Genomic DNA, 15,933 nt, shown 5'->3' with positions numbered 1-15,933 from the left:
GCATTTTAGGGCAGGGACCATCTGCTACACTGTGTCTATACAGTGCCTAGCACATGGGGCCCCATTCTTGTTTGATCATTGGGCACCTCTCTAATAAACATATCAGATGCTTTTGAAAATCTCACCACTGGTCTCTCCTAGTCATGTGTCTTAGTTTCAACTTCCTTCTGTCTCTAGCATTTATATTTCCAGATCTCATCCTGGCAATCTGTCTGAGGCATCAAGTTTTCCCAAATATCTTGCTTGTCCTTGGGAGTTTGTTAATGATCATCCGTGAGCTGAAATTAATCCTGGTGTATAAGGCCTCTAATATTTACCTTCTGCAAATCCTTAAAATGCCACCAGCCACATCAAGATTAACAGCCTGAGTTTTGCAGGAAATAAACATCCTGGATATGAAATAAAACTGAATAAATTAAATGACCAGAAACCACAATAAGCAGAGACATGGATAAATGTCATCTGTGCTGATTATCCTTTCTTCTTCCTTCCTGATGTGCACTGTTACTGGAGAAGGGAGACAGCAGCTAGAGGCCGTGGCTGAACTTGTCTCCCTTAAAATGCTGCAGTGTTCTTTTCCTGTTTTGATACACATGAAGGAGATTTCAATGGAAAAATACCTCTAGTGTGTGCATCCATCTCCTTCTAGATCTTAAGTGTCTGTGAGAATGCCTTTGCCCATATAATTATTCAACATTTAAGATCTAGATGGTGTAGCACACAAAGAGGTATTTTTTCCATTGAAATCACCTGTGTGAGATAACATAAGAATGGCCATACTGGGTCAGACCATGTTTCATCTAGCCTAGTATCCAGTCTTCTGACAGTGGCCAATACCAGATGCTTCAGAGGGAATGAGCAGAATGGCAATTATCCTAGCTTCTGGCAGTTAGAGGCTTAGGAGCAGAGGCTTAGAGGTTCCATCCCTGACCATCTTGGCTAATAGCCATTGATGGACCCATCCTCCGTGAATGTATCTAATTCTTTTTTGAACACAGTTATAGTTTTGGCCTTCACAATATCTCCTGGCAATGAGTTCCACAGGTTGACCATGCACAGTGTAAAGTAGTACTTTTTGTTTTGTTTTCAACCTGCTGCCTATTAATTTCATTGGGTGACCTGGTTCCTTTGTTCTAGGAAGGGGTAAATCACCCTTTTTCTCCACACCATTCATGATTTTATAGACCTCTATTACATCCCTTCTTAATTGTCTCTTTTCCAAGATGAGAGATTTAAAAAACGGACTATTCCTTACGTGGAAGCTGCTCCATCCCCCCCCCCTCCCCTTGTTGCCCTTCTCTGTATCTTTTCCAGTTCTAATATATCTTTTCTGAGATGGGGCAACCAGAACTGCATATGGTATGCAAAGTGTGGCCAGATCATGGATTTATATAGTGACATATTTTCTGTCTTATTAAGGGCTGCAGGAGGTCAGGTGCAAGTGGGAATTGCAGCAAATAGGTGTGCTTTTGGGGCAGGTCCTGCAAGACAGAGACAGAAGGGGAAAAAACCCCTTGGCCCTTGCAGCCTGACTTGATCAAGGGAACAGCTTTGTATGTTAAGAATAAATTGCATGCTGAATGAAGGATCTGAGCAGACTTTGGGTGTGGTAGTACAATTGTGCAATACTTGAAATTGTCCCCCATTTACCGAGAGGTGTGTGTGTCTCTCTCTGTCCTTCCCCCGTTCCTGCTCCCCGCGCCCGCACGTTTGGCCGCTCTCCCTGGCAACCGGGTGAGGAGCCGCTTCCAACCCTGGGCCCGCCCAGTCACGACTCTGCAACGCGAGTCTGGCAGGAGGCGGCTTCCCCTCCCTGCGCTGGGCTGGGTGCTGGGACAGGGGCCCCAGTGAACCGGATACTTGCCAGGAGGTGGGAGAAGGAAAGGAGCGTGGCTCCTGTTCACTTGGCCGTTGCCCCTGGCGGCCAGCCTCGCTGGGGAATGGAAGGCTGCTTTCCCCGGCCAGGGCTCTCCCAGGCAGCTGCCACACTGCACAGAGCAGCATCCCAACCAGCTTAGGCAGGGCTCCTGTGGGGTGCAAGCTCTGGGGGTGCCGAGCTGCCCTGTGTTCCGGCTGGGGCAGGCTTAGCCGGCCAGCGACAGCAGGGGGTGCATGGCCTTGGGCGGAGCTAGCCTCCCCGTCGGGTCCCAACTCCCAAGGGGTTGCAGCATGCGTTCCCGCCCAGCTGGAAGTAGCCAGTCCCAGAACCGCCTCTGCTTCTGGCACAGCCCGCTGGATGCCGAGCACCCACTCATTTTTTCTGAGGCGGGGGGCCCTGCACTGCTTCACTGCCAGGCCAGCCCCGCTGAGTGCTGAGCACCCCGGCACCCACAGCACTCGGCTTCTATTAGCCACAACCGTGCTTCGGAGCGAGGGGCCGGGACACGCCCAGCACCCGCGCTCGGAGCTGGTCAGCCGGGCCGAGCCGCCTGAGCTGCGGCGCTGGAGCGGGCCCGGCGAGGTCCAGCATGTCCCTTAGCACGGCAGGGCCGGGCTCGTGCGTCGGGCTCGCCGCTGTTGCGGGGGGGGGGGGAAGGGGGAGGCTGCCTGGCTCTGGCTCTGGCCCGCGTGCTAGCGGCGACAGCCGGCTTGGATCCCGCCCGGACCCAGAACCCCCGCTAGCTACAGGCAGCCACTGGCGGGGAGTCGCGGGGAGGACTCGGCGTCGTCGTTGGACGCAGTCACTGTCACTCATACACTGTCCCCGCCCAGTTCCCCGCGCGCCACCACTTGCGAGCCAGCTGATTGGTCCGGGCTGCTCGGGTGTGGCGGGGAAAGGCGGTGGCTCCAGGCCTGGTCCACGCGTACATTAACATTCGGCGGGAGTTACGCAAGCTTCCGTGGTGCGCGGCGCCCTCACAGCGCTGCGCCCCTGGAGGGGGTGGTTTTAACAAGTCGACTTCCGCATCGATTGAGCGGGTCTGAACTGACCGCTCAGTCGATCCGGATAGATCGATCTTGAAGACGTACCCACACGCGCACCCTGTTAGGAGATCAGAGTCTCGTGGTGTGGGGGACGGTGACTAGTGCGGCGGCTGCGGCCCCCCCCCCTGACGTCTCTGCGTCACTTCCCGTCCCAGCCAGCGCCGCCAAGCGAAAAGTGGAATTGCTCCGCCCCTTTTGTTCACCATGGCAACGGGTGGGTCCGCCGACTCCGCCTTTTCCGGGCGGGGAAGCCGCCTCTTCCGGTGGCCGGCGGCCTGGGGACATGGTGAGTTGCCCCCAGTGAGGTGAGGGGGGGAAGGGAGCAGAGGAGGCGCTTGTGGTTGTGGCCGTGGCCGGGGTCCCGCTGCCGAGCGTGCGTGTGTGCGTGCGCGCGCGGGGCCCGGCCGCCCGGGGCTGGCGGCTCCCCTGGGTCACTCAACGCGTCCCGACCCCGGGGCGGCCGGCCTGGGAGATTTGGTTGCTGGGGAGCTTCGGCAGCGCGCAGGGCCTGGCGGCTGCCCTGGCCCCTGGAACTCAGAGCCGGTAGCTGCGACAGTGGCACGTGCCCTGGGCACAGCAGCTCCTGGGCTGTGCGGGGGGCTGTGGAAAGGCCCGGTGCTAGCCGGACTGCTGTAGCCGGGGGTGGGGGGGAGGTCTGTTTGTTACAGCCGGGGAAGGGGTTATTCTGTTGCTGTGGTCAGGTGGCAACCCCCTGGGGAGAGGTGGTAGCCTCCCAACTGCGGGACACAGGGCATGACCCTTTTCACAGCCCTGAGTGATGTAGCTAGGTCAGTGGTTCCCAACCCATGGGCCAAAAGTGGCCCCCGGGATCTTTCAAAGTGGTCCACCACTCCCCTCCTGCTGGTTGCGGAAGAGAGCTGCTGCCTAAGGACCCAGGTGGAGTGTATTGCTGCAGGGCTACAAGACCAGTGCAGGCTCCTTGCTGCAGCCAAGGGTACGGGAGAGCAGTGTTCCCCTCCTCTGGGCTGTAGCAGGGAGGATGGCAAAGTGCTCTGTCTGGGTCCATAGGCACTGGGGTCCCTGCTGGAGCCAGAGGGAGGGGAGCACTGATCTCCCATGCCCCTGGCTGTGGAAGAGAGCCATGGCCTAGGGACCCAGGTGTCGTGCATGGGGCTACAGGATGTGTATGGTTTCCCTGCTGCAGCCAGGTGGATGGAAGATCAGTGAGGAGACAGCCTCCTTGCCGAACTCCTGTCTGGTTGCAGTGGGGATGGGCGTGCTGCTGTTGGAGACTGGTGGCCCTTCAGGGTTATAAAAATGGTATCTGTGGCCCTTGACTCAAAAAGGTTGGGAACCACTGAGATAGGTTGACATAAGTTTTAGGTGTAGACCAGGCCTGTTTCGCTGCATGAACCAGGGGCTCTGCATGAGGAGCTGCTGCTAGGCATAAGCGGACTGAGCAATTGCTTCGGCCCATGAGCAGCTCAAAAGAGCCCCCTATTAATTATTAATATGTATTGTGTGTGCAGGGCCCCCCAAATATTCCTGCTTAGGGCACCCAATGGGCTAGCACCAGCATTGTATGCATGCACTGGAAACCACCAGTGGGTGGCCTGATGAGGCCTGGCAAAGCCAGACCTGATACATTACTGGAAGGGGGATGGCAAAGGAAGCAATATATGGAAGGAGTGTGGCTGGTGGAGGAGGGAAGCTGGGGGGAAGCACATAGAAGGCTAGGGAGCTGGAGGCTGCCTAGGCCCCTCCTTTGGTCCAATGTTAATGGTTTGCCAGGGATTTCAGGGCTGTGTATTCAATAGCCAGACAATTTGCCACTGAATCCATTTCTTAGTACAGGATTATGCTTCACACACCAAGTATTTATTAAGTATATTATATCAAATAACATTATTTTTAAGAGTGTTGTTTAGGTTTAATGTCAAGCACTTGAGTTAGGAAACACCAGATTCACAGTTGCATGTACAACCTGAGTTCAGCTGTCTTGTATATCCATGCCATGCACCGAATGAGGCAGGAGTCCTATGGAAAAGAAAATGTGTGATCTTTTAATTAGACTATCATAATGCGTATGCATGAAGAGGGTAAGTTAGGATTGTATGGGCAGTAGTGAATTTGGCATTGCCTAACTTTTCAGTGCTTGACTTTGAAATCTGTGTAGCATTGTTTTAATGTAGTTTTTTTGTATGTGACTTTATAGTCTTTTTAAAGGAAGAAGATGATACTGTAAAGCATGAAGGATTCTTTTTCCAAGAATCAGGCAGCACACACAATACTGAAGGGGTTTATTCACGATACCAGGAAGTCTGAGAAATGAGCTTCAACTTCATGGGGTTACAGTGGTCAATTATATATCTTTCTTATCGATTACATAGTACGTTTAGATTCTTTATCTATTCACTTACAAATACAGACATTGTTCCATCCGGAGAGAACAACAGTGATAATGGTCATTACATACATGCAGAGACACTTTAATCACTTTACTTACATCAAGGATGCTAGGGTTACACTCAGTGGGGATAGGGTGGAGGGAGAAGGGGGGGATCTTTACAGATAGGTGGCAGACAGAATTTCTAAAAGCAAATGTGTTGTTCTTATCAAAATTAAAATCACTAAGAGGACATCTGGCTACCTGGGTCATCGGATGTCTGCACGAGTCATTGTCCTTGAGAATTAGCCATTTACATGAGTTTTAATATACAACTTGTTAGCTGAAAACAGTCTCAAGCCTTACAATATATTCTGTTATGTACAACTCTAACTCCTTCATCATGCATCATTAATTGAGCTTGAATCCTCAGCTTTCAGTACTGAAGCACAGACTTCTGCCACTTGTGCTATAGAACTACCTACGCCAGCTGACCAAAAAAAAAAGATATTACAACTGAGGGAGGATGGTTGTTGGTATCGTGCTGGATCTGGATGAGTAGTTGAGGGGAGCCCAGAATGGTGTGGATATTTTTGTAGGGGATGTACACCATAAGTAAATACGTCATGTACTCCTCATTGAGGGATGAACCACTGGGGCCATGTGCTGCAGGCGGGTAACCTAGCTCCTCTTCTTCTCCACTCTCCTATCTAGCTACTGCTCCAGCAGCTCCCAGCTGTTCCTGGTGCGTGGTAGTGACATTGCTGCTGCTTTGGCAGTGAGGTGGGCCTAGCTCTTGAGAATGTTCAAGTTCAGTTATTTTGGCAGACTGCCAGAATTTGCCTGAGAAAAGCAAGTGACAGAAGGGAAATAGTCCTTCAAGTATGTGTCTTTGTGTATCCCACTCTTGCTGCATTTATACATCACAGGTGGAAGATGAGAACCTTTGAATCAGTGTCTGTTGGGCTGTGTCTGCACTGTGCATGCCACCTGCACCTAAGGGCATAAAAGGCAAAGTGTCTGCAATTGACCTTCGGTACCCTCTTACTGCCTGTGGGACAGAGGCAGAACAAGCAGTGTCTGCCTGTTACCTAGTACTAGAATTTGCTTCTCATGGTCAGGGTTAATTCCTTTCTAATTCCTCTTTTGTTTATTTTATTGATGCAAAAATAAATACATATAAGCATTTACCTCAGCGCTTTGTACCCCCTACCTGGACTTAAAATGACTGACTGAAAGCCCTTTGGCTTCACCCATGCCTATCCTGTTACAGACTCATTCTGCATATGCCTGGCCATAGCCTTTTTTGTCTCTGTGAGAGCCATGTGCCAGACTGCTGCTCAGTATAACATTCCTTTTTGATCAAGACAAGAAAATCACAGATATTTGCCTGAAGCTATATGTCCCAAAGGGGTAGAAATCAACCTCAGTCATCACTTGGCTATGCCTTCTATTCACTTTCCAGCAGATAATTTTCTCCTCTCTGTTAATGCATATCAGGAGAAAGCCTCTCTACAAACCCGGGGCACTCACTTCAGAGCCTTGACTCATCCACTTCACACATGGCAATCACCAAGTCAACCTTACCAGAACCATCTTCATCCCTACAGTGTTCCACATTGACTATATTGGGCATACTGAGGACCTCCATTTAAAGCATTCAGGAGTCCACTCAAGAAAATGCAGAATGTCATGCTGTCCTGCATCAATGTCCCTGCCTCTATATGGAGGAGGAGAGGAACAAGAACAGTTTGCAGAGAAGGAACAGACAGGTCTTGAGCTTCTTGAGCAATGCTCTTCATCTCCTTTCAGAAACTGTGATCATCTTTCAATGAGACTGTCTCTTTGGTTCCTGTACCAGTTTCAGATGATTATAGAGTCTACCAGGAGCAGTTGTCTCATATAGCTGATACCCTGGAGATAGAGATGACCTCAGTGATTGAAGAAACAACTCAGAAGCTTTTTCATATAGTGCATTCTTCTGCTCCTGCCAGAAATGCATGAGAAATGCATGAGAGCATCTTAGAACCAGCCAAAGCCCTATGGCACATACTCCCAACACTGCCTCCAGTTGCTAAAGGAACAAAAAAAGAAGTATCTCGTATCTCAAAAGGGGTTTGAATAATTGCATACCCCCCAACACTAGGTTTATTAGTGATTTCTGCAATCCAAGGTCACTCCTAAAGACAAGGACCCAAAGAAATTAGCTATCTTTGGAAGAAAGGTTTACTTGTTGAAAAGCCATTATTGCTGAAGTTCAGCTAGTGGTGAAGTTAACTCTACAGGCAGCCATGGATGCCTCAGACATGGCAGATAGGTCCATGGCCATTACACAGAGCATTGTGATGACAGGTCTTTGACAGAGGGAGATGCAGAATACAATTGAGGACTTGCCCTTCACAGGTACAGACTTAGTCAGTACACCGAGCAGTGATGTGTTAAACTCCTCGGAGTACTCCAGGGCCACACTCTTCGCTCACTGGACATCTGCACTTTTGGGTCAAATTGCAAGCCCTATAGATACCAAGGGCAAACTAGACTGAAGGCCTCCAGCTACCCTTAACAGTGGTCTTGAGTACCCACCTAGCAAGAAACCAAGATTCTTTCAAAGGAAACCATCATCCTGTGTTATTCATTCTGCTTCCTGGCAGTTGGTTTGGCACAAGGATCAAGCCAGCACACTCACATCAGATGGACTTCCCCAAACCTTGTCTTCAGATGCTAGTTTTCTTTCTTCCATCTGGTTTGGACTAGAGTAACAACTGACAGATGGGTGCTGGAAATTGTATCTCATCCAGTTTCAGTTCTTGCTTCCTACCCAATCCCTTCTCCATCTGTCTTGAAGGACCTCTGTCATGAATATCAACTAAAAGTGGCTTCACTGCTTCACCTAGGAGTTATAGAAGAGATATGTCTGGAGTATAAGGGAAGAGGCTTCTGCTCTTGATAGTTCTTTATTCCAAAGAAGAATGGAGTTCTTTGTCCTGTCCTAGACCTGACAAAACTATATAAATATATACATGGTCTTAAATTCAGGATAGTAACATTTACCTCCATCATTTCTTCTCATAAGGCTCAAGGCTGGTTTGTGGAATTATGTATTTCCATATTCCAGTCCATTTGGCCCACACAAAAGTATCTGTGCTACACAATAGGACTCAATCATTACTAATACATAGTGCTATCATTTGGTCTCTCCACAATACCGAGAGTTCCCACTGTGGTGGCAGCTCACTTGAGACAAGTCACTTGCTTTCATGTCTACTCATATCTAGATGATGGGCTGATCAAAGGCAGGTCTCATCAAGAAGTTGCCACAGCATTGAAATGTCTTTCAGCTGTTCAAGCAACTGGGTCTCAGGTTGAGATGATTTTTCATAATTCATCATACCTCATACAAGACATAATAAAAACCTTAATTAACTCTAACTTGGAGAACACACATCATCCTGAGGGGAGATTTTGCTCTCCAGATGACCATCACCAGTATCAAAATGAATCCATCAACTACAGTAAGAACTTGCCTCAGATGTCTAGGTCACATGTCAGCTTGCCCATAAATCACACTGCTAGCCAGACTACACCTATGTCCATTACGTGGTTGACTAAGATCACTGTATCACCCTCAAGAGGCATCAAATGAGGATATGTGAGTTGTGGTCCCAGCTCATATTCCTCATTGCATTGGTGGTCAGACCAACAGTGTGCAGAAGGGTGCATCTTTCTTCATACCTCCTCCTACAAAGATGCTGAACACAGATGCATAAGGGACACAGAGGTGCACACTTGGACCACCTCCAGATAGTCCCATAAGAACGACTCTATACGTAAACGTTAGAATTGAGTGATCAGATTAGCTTGCATAGCATTCCAATGTGTCCTACAGCATTCCACTGTGACCATCTGTCTCCTATGTTCACCCGTTTTACAAAACTTAAATTTTGTACAAAGCATACTGTGTGAGGTACTTTTGAAAACACATTATTTGCTGATCATTATTGTCTTGGTAAAATATATATGGCAACATAGTATGTAAAGAGATGATTTCACTGTATAAAATTATGAAGACATGTTCCAGCATGTTTTGGAAGGTAGTCATAAACAAGTTCCCCAGAGACAAAAAGCTAGCCAATGCCTCAGCCAGGTGTCAAATAGATCAAATGGATCACCACCTGATTAAGTGGCCACTTCTTGGCAGAAGAAAGGGTGTGGGCAAAAAAGCTACATTTTGACAAAGAATCGGCTTAAGGTTCTTAGCCACACAGACTTTGTCTCCTGAACATCAGCTGGAGATGATTCTTGCACAAGAGAAAGGGCTCTAAGAAGAGAGGGCACACGCCCCAAATCATCTCTCCCTTGCTCTCTGCCCATGGCATCATCTACACCTAAAGAACAAAGGAAGCACCATTGGACTGGGGGAGAGATCCTGACTGAAAGAGGTTCAGCCAGTAAGACTACTGGAACATGTGGTGAGAGACCTTTGTTTAGTATTCACTTAGCTTGTGAAGTTACATGTTAGTTGCATTTTACCTTTTATTTTCTTGTGACCAATTCTGACTTGTGCGCCTCATTACTTGTAGTCACACAAAATCTATCTTTCTTTAGTTAATAAATTTGTTTTGTTTTATCTAAACCAGTGTGTTTGTTTGGGAAACTCCATTTGGGATAACCACGTTTGTGCATTTCATTTTTTATTAATGAAATGACAGACTTTTTATGCGCTTGTATTGTTCAGGAGGATGTTGGGCAGTTCAAGATGCACATTTCTGGGGAAAGTCTGGGACTGGGAGTTTGCTGGTGTCGCCCTGCAGTGTAATTCATGAGTGGGTGACTTTAGCACTCATATAGTTAGGAGTGATTTACATGCTGGAGGCTGAGAGCAGACCAGGAGTGGTTGCTCTCACAGTGAAGCAGAGTAAAAGGCACCACAGGCTGGAGAATTAAGAGGACACAGCTATCCAACAGTCCAGACTATACCCTGGGCAATGTCACGTCCACTATGCAGATTCTCATAGACAACATATCTGCAAAGCATTACGTAATAAGCAAGGAGATGCCAGGAGGCAATCAAGTTATATAGATAGTGCAAACAACCCAGGATTACTCCAGTAGCTCTCCATCTTCCAATAGCCAACAATGACCTAAGCACACAGTCCATTAGTAACTATGAATTGTCTTTGAAGAACTCTGTCATCCCAATATTTCACCAGTGAGGAAATCCCATTACAGATTTGTTTGCCGCCAACACTTAATCTTGTACCCCATGGAGGCATGTGCTTGGAATCTTTACAGGACAGGAGGATATCTTTCTCATGTCATGGGATCAGGGTCTCTTGTATGCATTTCCACAGATTCCTCTGATACTGAGGGTGATATGGAAAATCAGATGGGCCGCAGCCCCACTTATCCTCATTATTCCTTATTAGTGCAGACAATTCTGGTTAACATAATCTGAGTGTTTACTTTGCTTCAGATGACACTTCCAGATAGTCCAGACAAAATAGCATAGAACCAAGTAAAATATTGTCCAGACATAATAACATAGAACCAAATACTTCATGTAGTTCTTATATTGCTGCATCTAACAGCCTGGATGTTGACTGGTTGGGTGCTGTGACTGTTCGCTGCTAGTTCAAGAAATTTGACTACATGGCAGAAAGTGCTCTACAAGGAAAACATGTTCTTCTAAATGGAAAAGATTTTCAATATGGGCACTCCGTCATATCCATGACCAATGAAGGCCCCTATATGTACAATCATTAATTACATTTAATCTTGGCAGAATTCTATGTTTTGTTTATAATTTCAGTGGATTATATCAATGTTTGTTTTAAATTTTCACAGTTGTCCAAAATTATGGGTTTTAAGTATTTAAATTTTTTTTTCTATTTACATTTTCACAGTTGCCGGAAATTTGCAGTGGTGGGCTCAGACAGTGTGGGAGGGTTCAGCTAGCAGGTTCAGAGAGAATATTTTCTTCATTTGGATTAGTTCATTCAAAATTGAGAAATTGATTGAGAATTGAAAAAGTAGGAAACTCCTAATTCTAAAAACTTGAAGGGCATGGGGCCAGATTTTCAATGCAAGCTAGGAACCTAACTTGCATGGGACTTCTGAAAATCCTGTTAGGCACCTATCTGTATTGCTAGGCATCTAAAGACCTTTGAAAGTGTGGCCCACGATGACAAGAAACAAACCATTAGTTTACTAATGACAGTTAATAATTCCTGTATTTAATAAATCAATGTTAAATTCAGAACATATTGATATTCTTTTTTCTTATAGTTTAAACTAAAAACAATTTTAAATGCTGTTTTTGTATATTTTAAAATGAATTTGAATTCTTATTTCTGTTCAAATGCAGCTTGACACAAATCCAGAATAAAACATTTTCTAGTAAATACTGTCACCAATTTCTAACACATTTATTCAGATGTTTAATTATATATTGTTATATAATTCCTTAAATGTATAGTGTAATTTGCTTAGCAAAAAGATCCAAATTTAGTATAAAATGTTATATTTGGTTGCAAACCAACATGTTTTAATGGTTGTACCAATATAATGAGAATTAGTATTTCTTTAGAAAAATAACTTAACCACAAATGCAAACAAGAATAAAATCAGTGATTTAATTCAAGATTTCCTATTTGCTGATTTAAATCATGTTTAAAACCACTTATATAAATTACTTTGATTTTAAATCAAACCACCGTGCTCAGCGGGATAGAAAAGATTATAAAGAAAAACTGGGGAAGGGTTGACGAGCTCAGTGATTTTGCTGCTTGCTCCTTTGAAGATTGTAGCATCTGTCTAACCGTACTCATGTTATACTTAACAAAAGAAAAAGACTAGCAGGATCTTATTCAGGGGATAAGGCAATACGCCATGTTTATTGTGAAAACAGAAATTTTATAAAGCAATTGCCTACACAAACACCCATATGTTCTGCAAGCAGAGTATAATTACCTACCTATGTGTTGCTCAGGTCAGTCTGCTAGCCAAACAGATTGAGCACGAGGGGAGAGCTGGGCCTCTGTCAGTCCCGAATCTGTTGCTCGTAGATATTTACAGAAGGAACTCAAAGTCCTCATTTTTTCACCCCATTTTTATAGTGGTCAGTTCCCATTTTGGTCTTTGGATTTTGTTGTGTTATGCTTCTTATGCATCCGGTGTGGTTGTTAATCACCTGCTGTGTTGCAAGCATGACTGCTTCCCTGTTATTTCTCACACTTTGTTTTGTTTTTGTTTTACACTTTGTCCGGTTCCTGTCCTTTTGGTGAATTCTCCTGTGTTTTGCGGTTATTTTTTATTTGCATTCTTTGGCCATTTGGGCTGTAAAACGTTAAAGTATTTTCACTTCCCTTTATTACCAAGAAGATTTAGGGCTGCCACCGTTTTACTTCTTAATTACATACAAATACTACATTCATTCTTTAACGAACTTACTAACTTCTACTTTAAAGAAAAATACAAAGTTATACAAACTTAAAACCAAAAGAGAGAAAACAATACTATGGTGGAGTTTCACATCAATATGGGTTCCACTTACGTTAATTAACACAATGTACTAACAAGAAACACTCTTGATCTTAGTCAGGCAATTCACATTCAACAAAAGGCTCCTCAGGATGTTCCCAAACAAATGTAAATAGAGCATAAACAAAATCCAGTAAGCAGAACTTACAACATACATAGTTTAGCAGATAATAGGTAAAGGCCCTTAAGGCCTGTGTCTTTTGGTTTTAGCAATCTGCTTTTGGGCCTACTCTTGTGATTATCCATGATTTTGCTTCTTTGTGATGAGGAATATGAAGGCGGTCAACATTTCCCAGAAAGCAACGTATTTTCATTTGATCATAAAGTTCTTTACAAAGGAGCTACAATAGTTCCTAGGAATAAAAATGAGAAGGGAACATAAAGGTCTGAACAAAAAGAGAGCTAATTTTCCTTTTTTTTCCCTTTTTTTTTTTTTTTTTTAAAGGGGACGATACACCTCTTCCGTAAATCACAAAAAACAATAGTTAGCAAGTTAACGCAGGAATTTAGGTTGGTAGCAGCTGATCGAAGGGTAAGTTAATTTTTAAAACATTATAAATGTAATAAATATAATAAACAGATTATAATGTAATTTAATTGTGATTGTGCTTAAATGATTAATATATTGCTAAAGATCTAGATAAATATCTTTTACTTTTTCCTAGCTATGCTTTCAAACATGTAGTTATGCAGACATTTTAATTTATATTTTCAGTTAAGCATTCACCTAGGCTCATGGCCTTATACTAAAGTGTGTGTTGCAGTAATCATAGAACTTGAAAAATGGCCAAAAATATATCTGAAGAATGGGTAGGAGAACAATTTAAGAATTAGTGAAGTACATGTTATTTTTATGGATGACCTAAACAGTAATGTTCTACTTTACTCCACTATTATCTGCACCTGCATTGTTTTCACTGAGTTTATTGGGAGTTTTAATTACTTCCTGATTTATATGGTGTCCCTTGCCATTGATTCTAAGTGCCTCACATTTTTTATTTTAAATCAGATTATGTGGTAATCATAAAGCCTTATGGAATAAGTAAAACATACTTGGCTGTTAAAGACTATATCCAATTCCCATTTCTTTAAGGTAGAACTGAATTAGGACCTCTGTGCTGAAAAAATCAAACAAACAAAGGGCAGCAAGGACTGTTTTGCACATGGTATCTTGCTAAGATTGAAATATATCAAGAGGGAATTTAAAGTAGTTTGCAAAAAAAGTAAAAAAAAAGTTTACCATCCTAGTCACAAAATCTGTATACCTGCTGTTTACTTTGAATGATTATAGTGAAAAGTCATATGATATTTGATTTGCCATCAAACAGAATTACTCACTCTTGGTTAGTATGTGAGTAGGATTTAGCTAGGCTGCTTTGAATTGTTTAATTAAAACAAGGGTTAGATCTTGCATTCCTTACTCAGACAAAACTTCCAGTGTAGGGTGGGGGGTTGGGTGTTTTGCCTCCGTGAAGAGTGCTGAATTCGAAATCGGCCCCTACTGCTTTGAGGTTTGTTTGCTTTTTTTAAAAAAGAAGCTTAAAGTTTAGGTTCTGTTTTCCCCCATCTCTGTCCCATTAATGTTCAATGAGAATGATACTCCCCCACAGTTTCTGCTTAAAGCAGTCTATCCATATCAGTAGTATTCAGTTTATGTAAAAATATTCTTACAGACTGCCACCCCTGCAAACTCAGCCTGGGATCTGAGAGTCAAGCTGGGTTGTTTCTTACACATCATCACTAGAAGCATTTACATAGAATTGTATTTTAAGGCTGATGTTCTGTGATGCATGTACCATGATGCTGTTAAAAATGAGTTGTCAGACTGCCCATAAAGTTAGCAAGGGGAGATGAGGGTGTTTAACAGTTTATTTCAAAATAAATCTTTTTGGAGAAAAAATACTACATGTGTAATGAAGTTTTGCAGATTTTTTAATCAAGCCAGGCATATTTTATCATATTTTGTCTTAAATCAAAGGGTTACTCATGTAATTATTCTTATTAACAGTCCTGGAAGATCTTGCTGTTTGGTGCAATTAATTTAATATGCACTGGTTTCCTGCTTATGTGGTGCAGCTCTACTAACAGTATAGGTACGTTCCGTTCTTGAATCTAAATAATTGTTGTCTGTTGTTGAGTTTTAATTTATTTCAGTGCCAGCATAATAAACAAGCAGGGCCCTGAGTATAATGGAATTAGATGGCTGTGCAAATGGCCTCATAATTTTCCCATTTTCAAGCTACTACATAATCAGTTTATGAGAACTGTCCTGCAAGGCTTAGGAACTAACTACACATAGCCAGTAACTTCTTCAAGCTTTTCACTGTTTCCCACAAGGTTCACTAATGCTTCTGATGCTGCTTTCCCTGCTGTTCCTTCTCTCAGAGCTTTCTTCATGCAGAGTTTAGAATCTAAGGACTAGTCTTTCAAACCCTTACTCATGTCAGTAGTCCCATTGACTTCAACAGAGAGCCTCCCCTCCAATTGTGATGTAGTAGCAGTGGGCTTCTCTTAAGTCCAGGAGTATTCTGCCCTGTATTCCACCAGTCAGCCCTGTTCTGGTTTTGTATACAATATACAAAATGTTCACGTGTTCCTGAAAATGCTGGTACAGTGCCTATATTTTCACTGTATGGTGCAGTTCTAATCTTATTTCAGTTTGAAAAAATTATCAAAACTTTGCTCTCATTCCTATTTTAGCTGAACCAGTTCACCCATTCCTTATTTTAATACATACACATAAGCAGGTGTTGTTACTGTTGGGATGGAAACCTTAACTGAGAATTTCTTGACTTTTCCATGTTTCTATTCCCAGTCTTAACTGTTCATTAATGGACACTCCTCATTGATTAAATACTTCAATATTTTACGTGGTTTCACAGAACTAGTCTTGTGTTAATCAACTTGTTATTAAATGAGATATTGGAGTAGTTACTACATGTGTATTACAGACAAACAAATACAAAAACAGTTTTAAGAAGTACATTTCATACTCTGAGTCAAGGGGCTGTGTTTTGAACAAAGAATTTGGGTAGATATCTGCGTCAGAGATGTTGAGGGGGACAGTATTTGAAAACAAACTTACATATAACATTTTTTGTTGCTTATAATGTAAAGTATGT

General features: G+C 43.8%; 1 protein-coding gene across 3 annotated transcripts in view; it reads left to right on the top strand.

The window, feature by feature from the left end:
• Positions 1-3,154: 3,154 nt before the first annotated feature.
• Positions 3,155-15,933, top strand: part of SLC30A6 (solute carrier family 30 member 6) — a 31,080-nt gene continuing 18,301 nt past the window's right edge. The window contains exons 1-3 of one of the 3 annotated variants that reach the window (XM_067562693.1): positions 3,155-3,211; positions 13,257-13,343; positions 14,820-14,904. In XM_067562693.1, the coding sequence (XP_067418794.1) occupies positions 3,209-3,211; positions 13,257-13,343; positions 14,820-14,904 (175 nt within the window). In that variant the 5' untranslated portion in view covers positions 3,155-3,208. Of the gene's footprint in view, positions 3,212-3,354; positions 3,469-5,256; positions 5,276-13,256; positions 13,344-14,819; positions 14,905-15,933 lie in introns of those variants that run through there. The other 2 variants (XM_067562695.1, XM_067562694.1) reach the window with 2 other exon arrangements.

Source organism: Emydura macquarii, unplaced genomic scaffold, assembly GCF_026122565.2.
Source record: "Emydura macquarii macquarii isolate MOO-44397 ecotype Brisbane River unplaced genomic scaffold, CSIRO-AGI_Emac_v2 contig_2457, whole genome shotgun sequence".
NCBI classification, from domain to species: domain Eukaryota; kingdom Metazoa; phylum Chordata; order Testudines; family Chelidae; genus Emydura; species Emydura macquarii.
The sequence above is the reverse complement of the archived record's forward strand: the minus strand, read 5'-3'. Positions and strand labels throughout refer to the sequence as shown.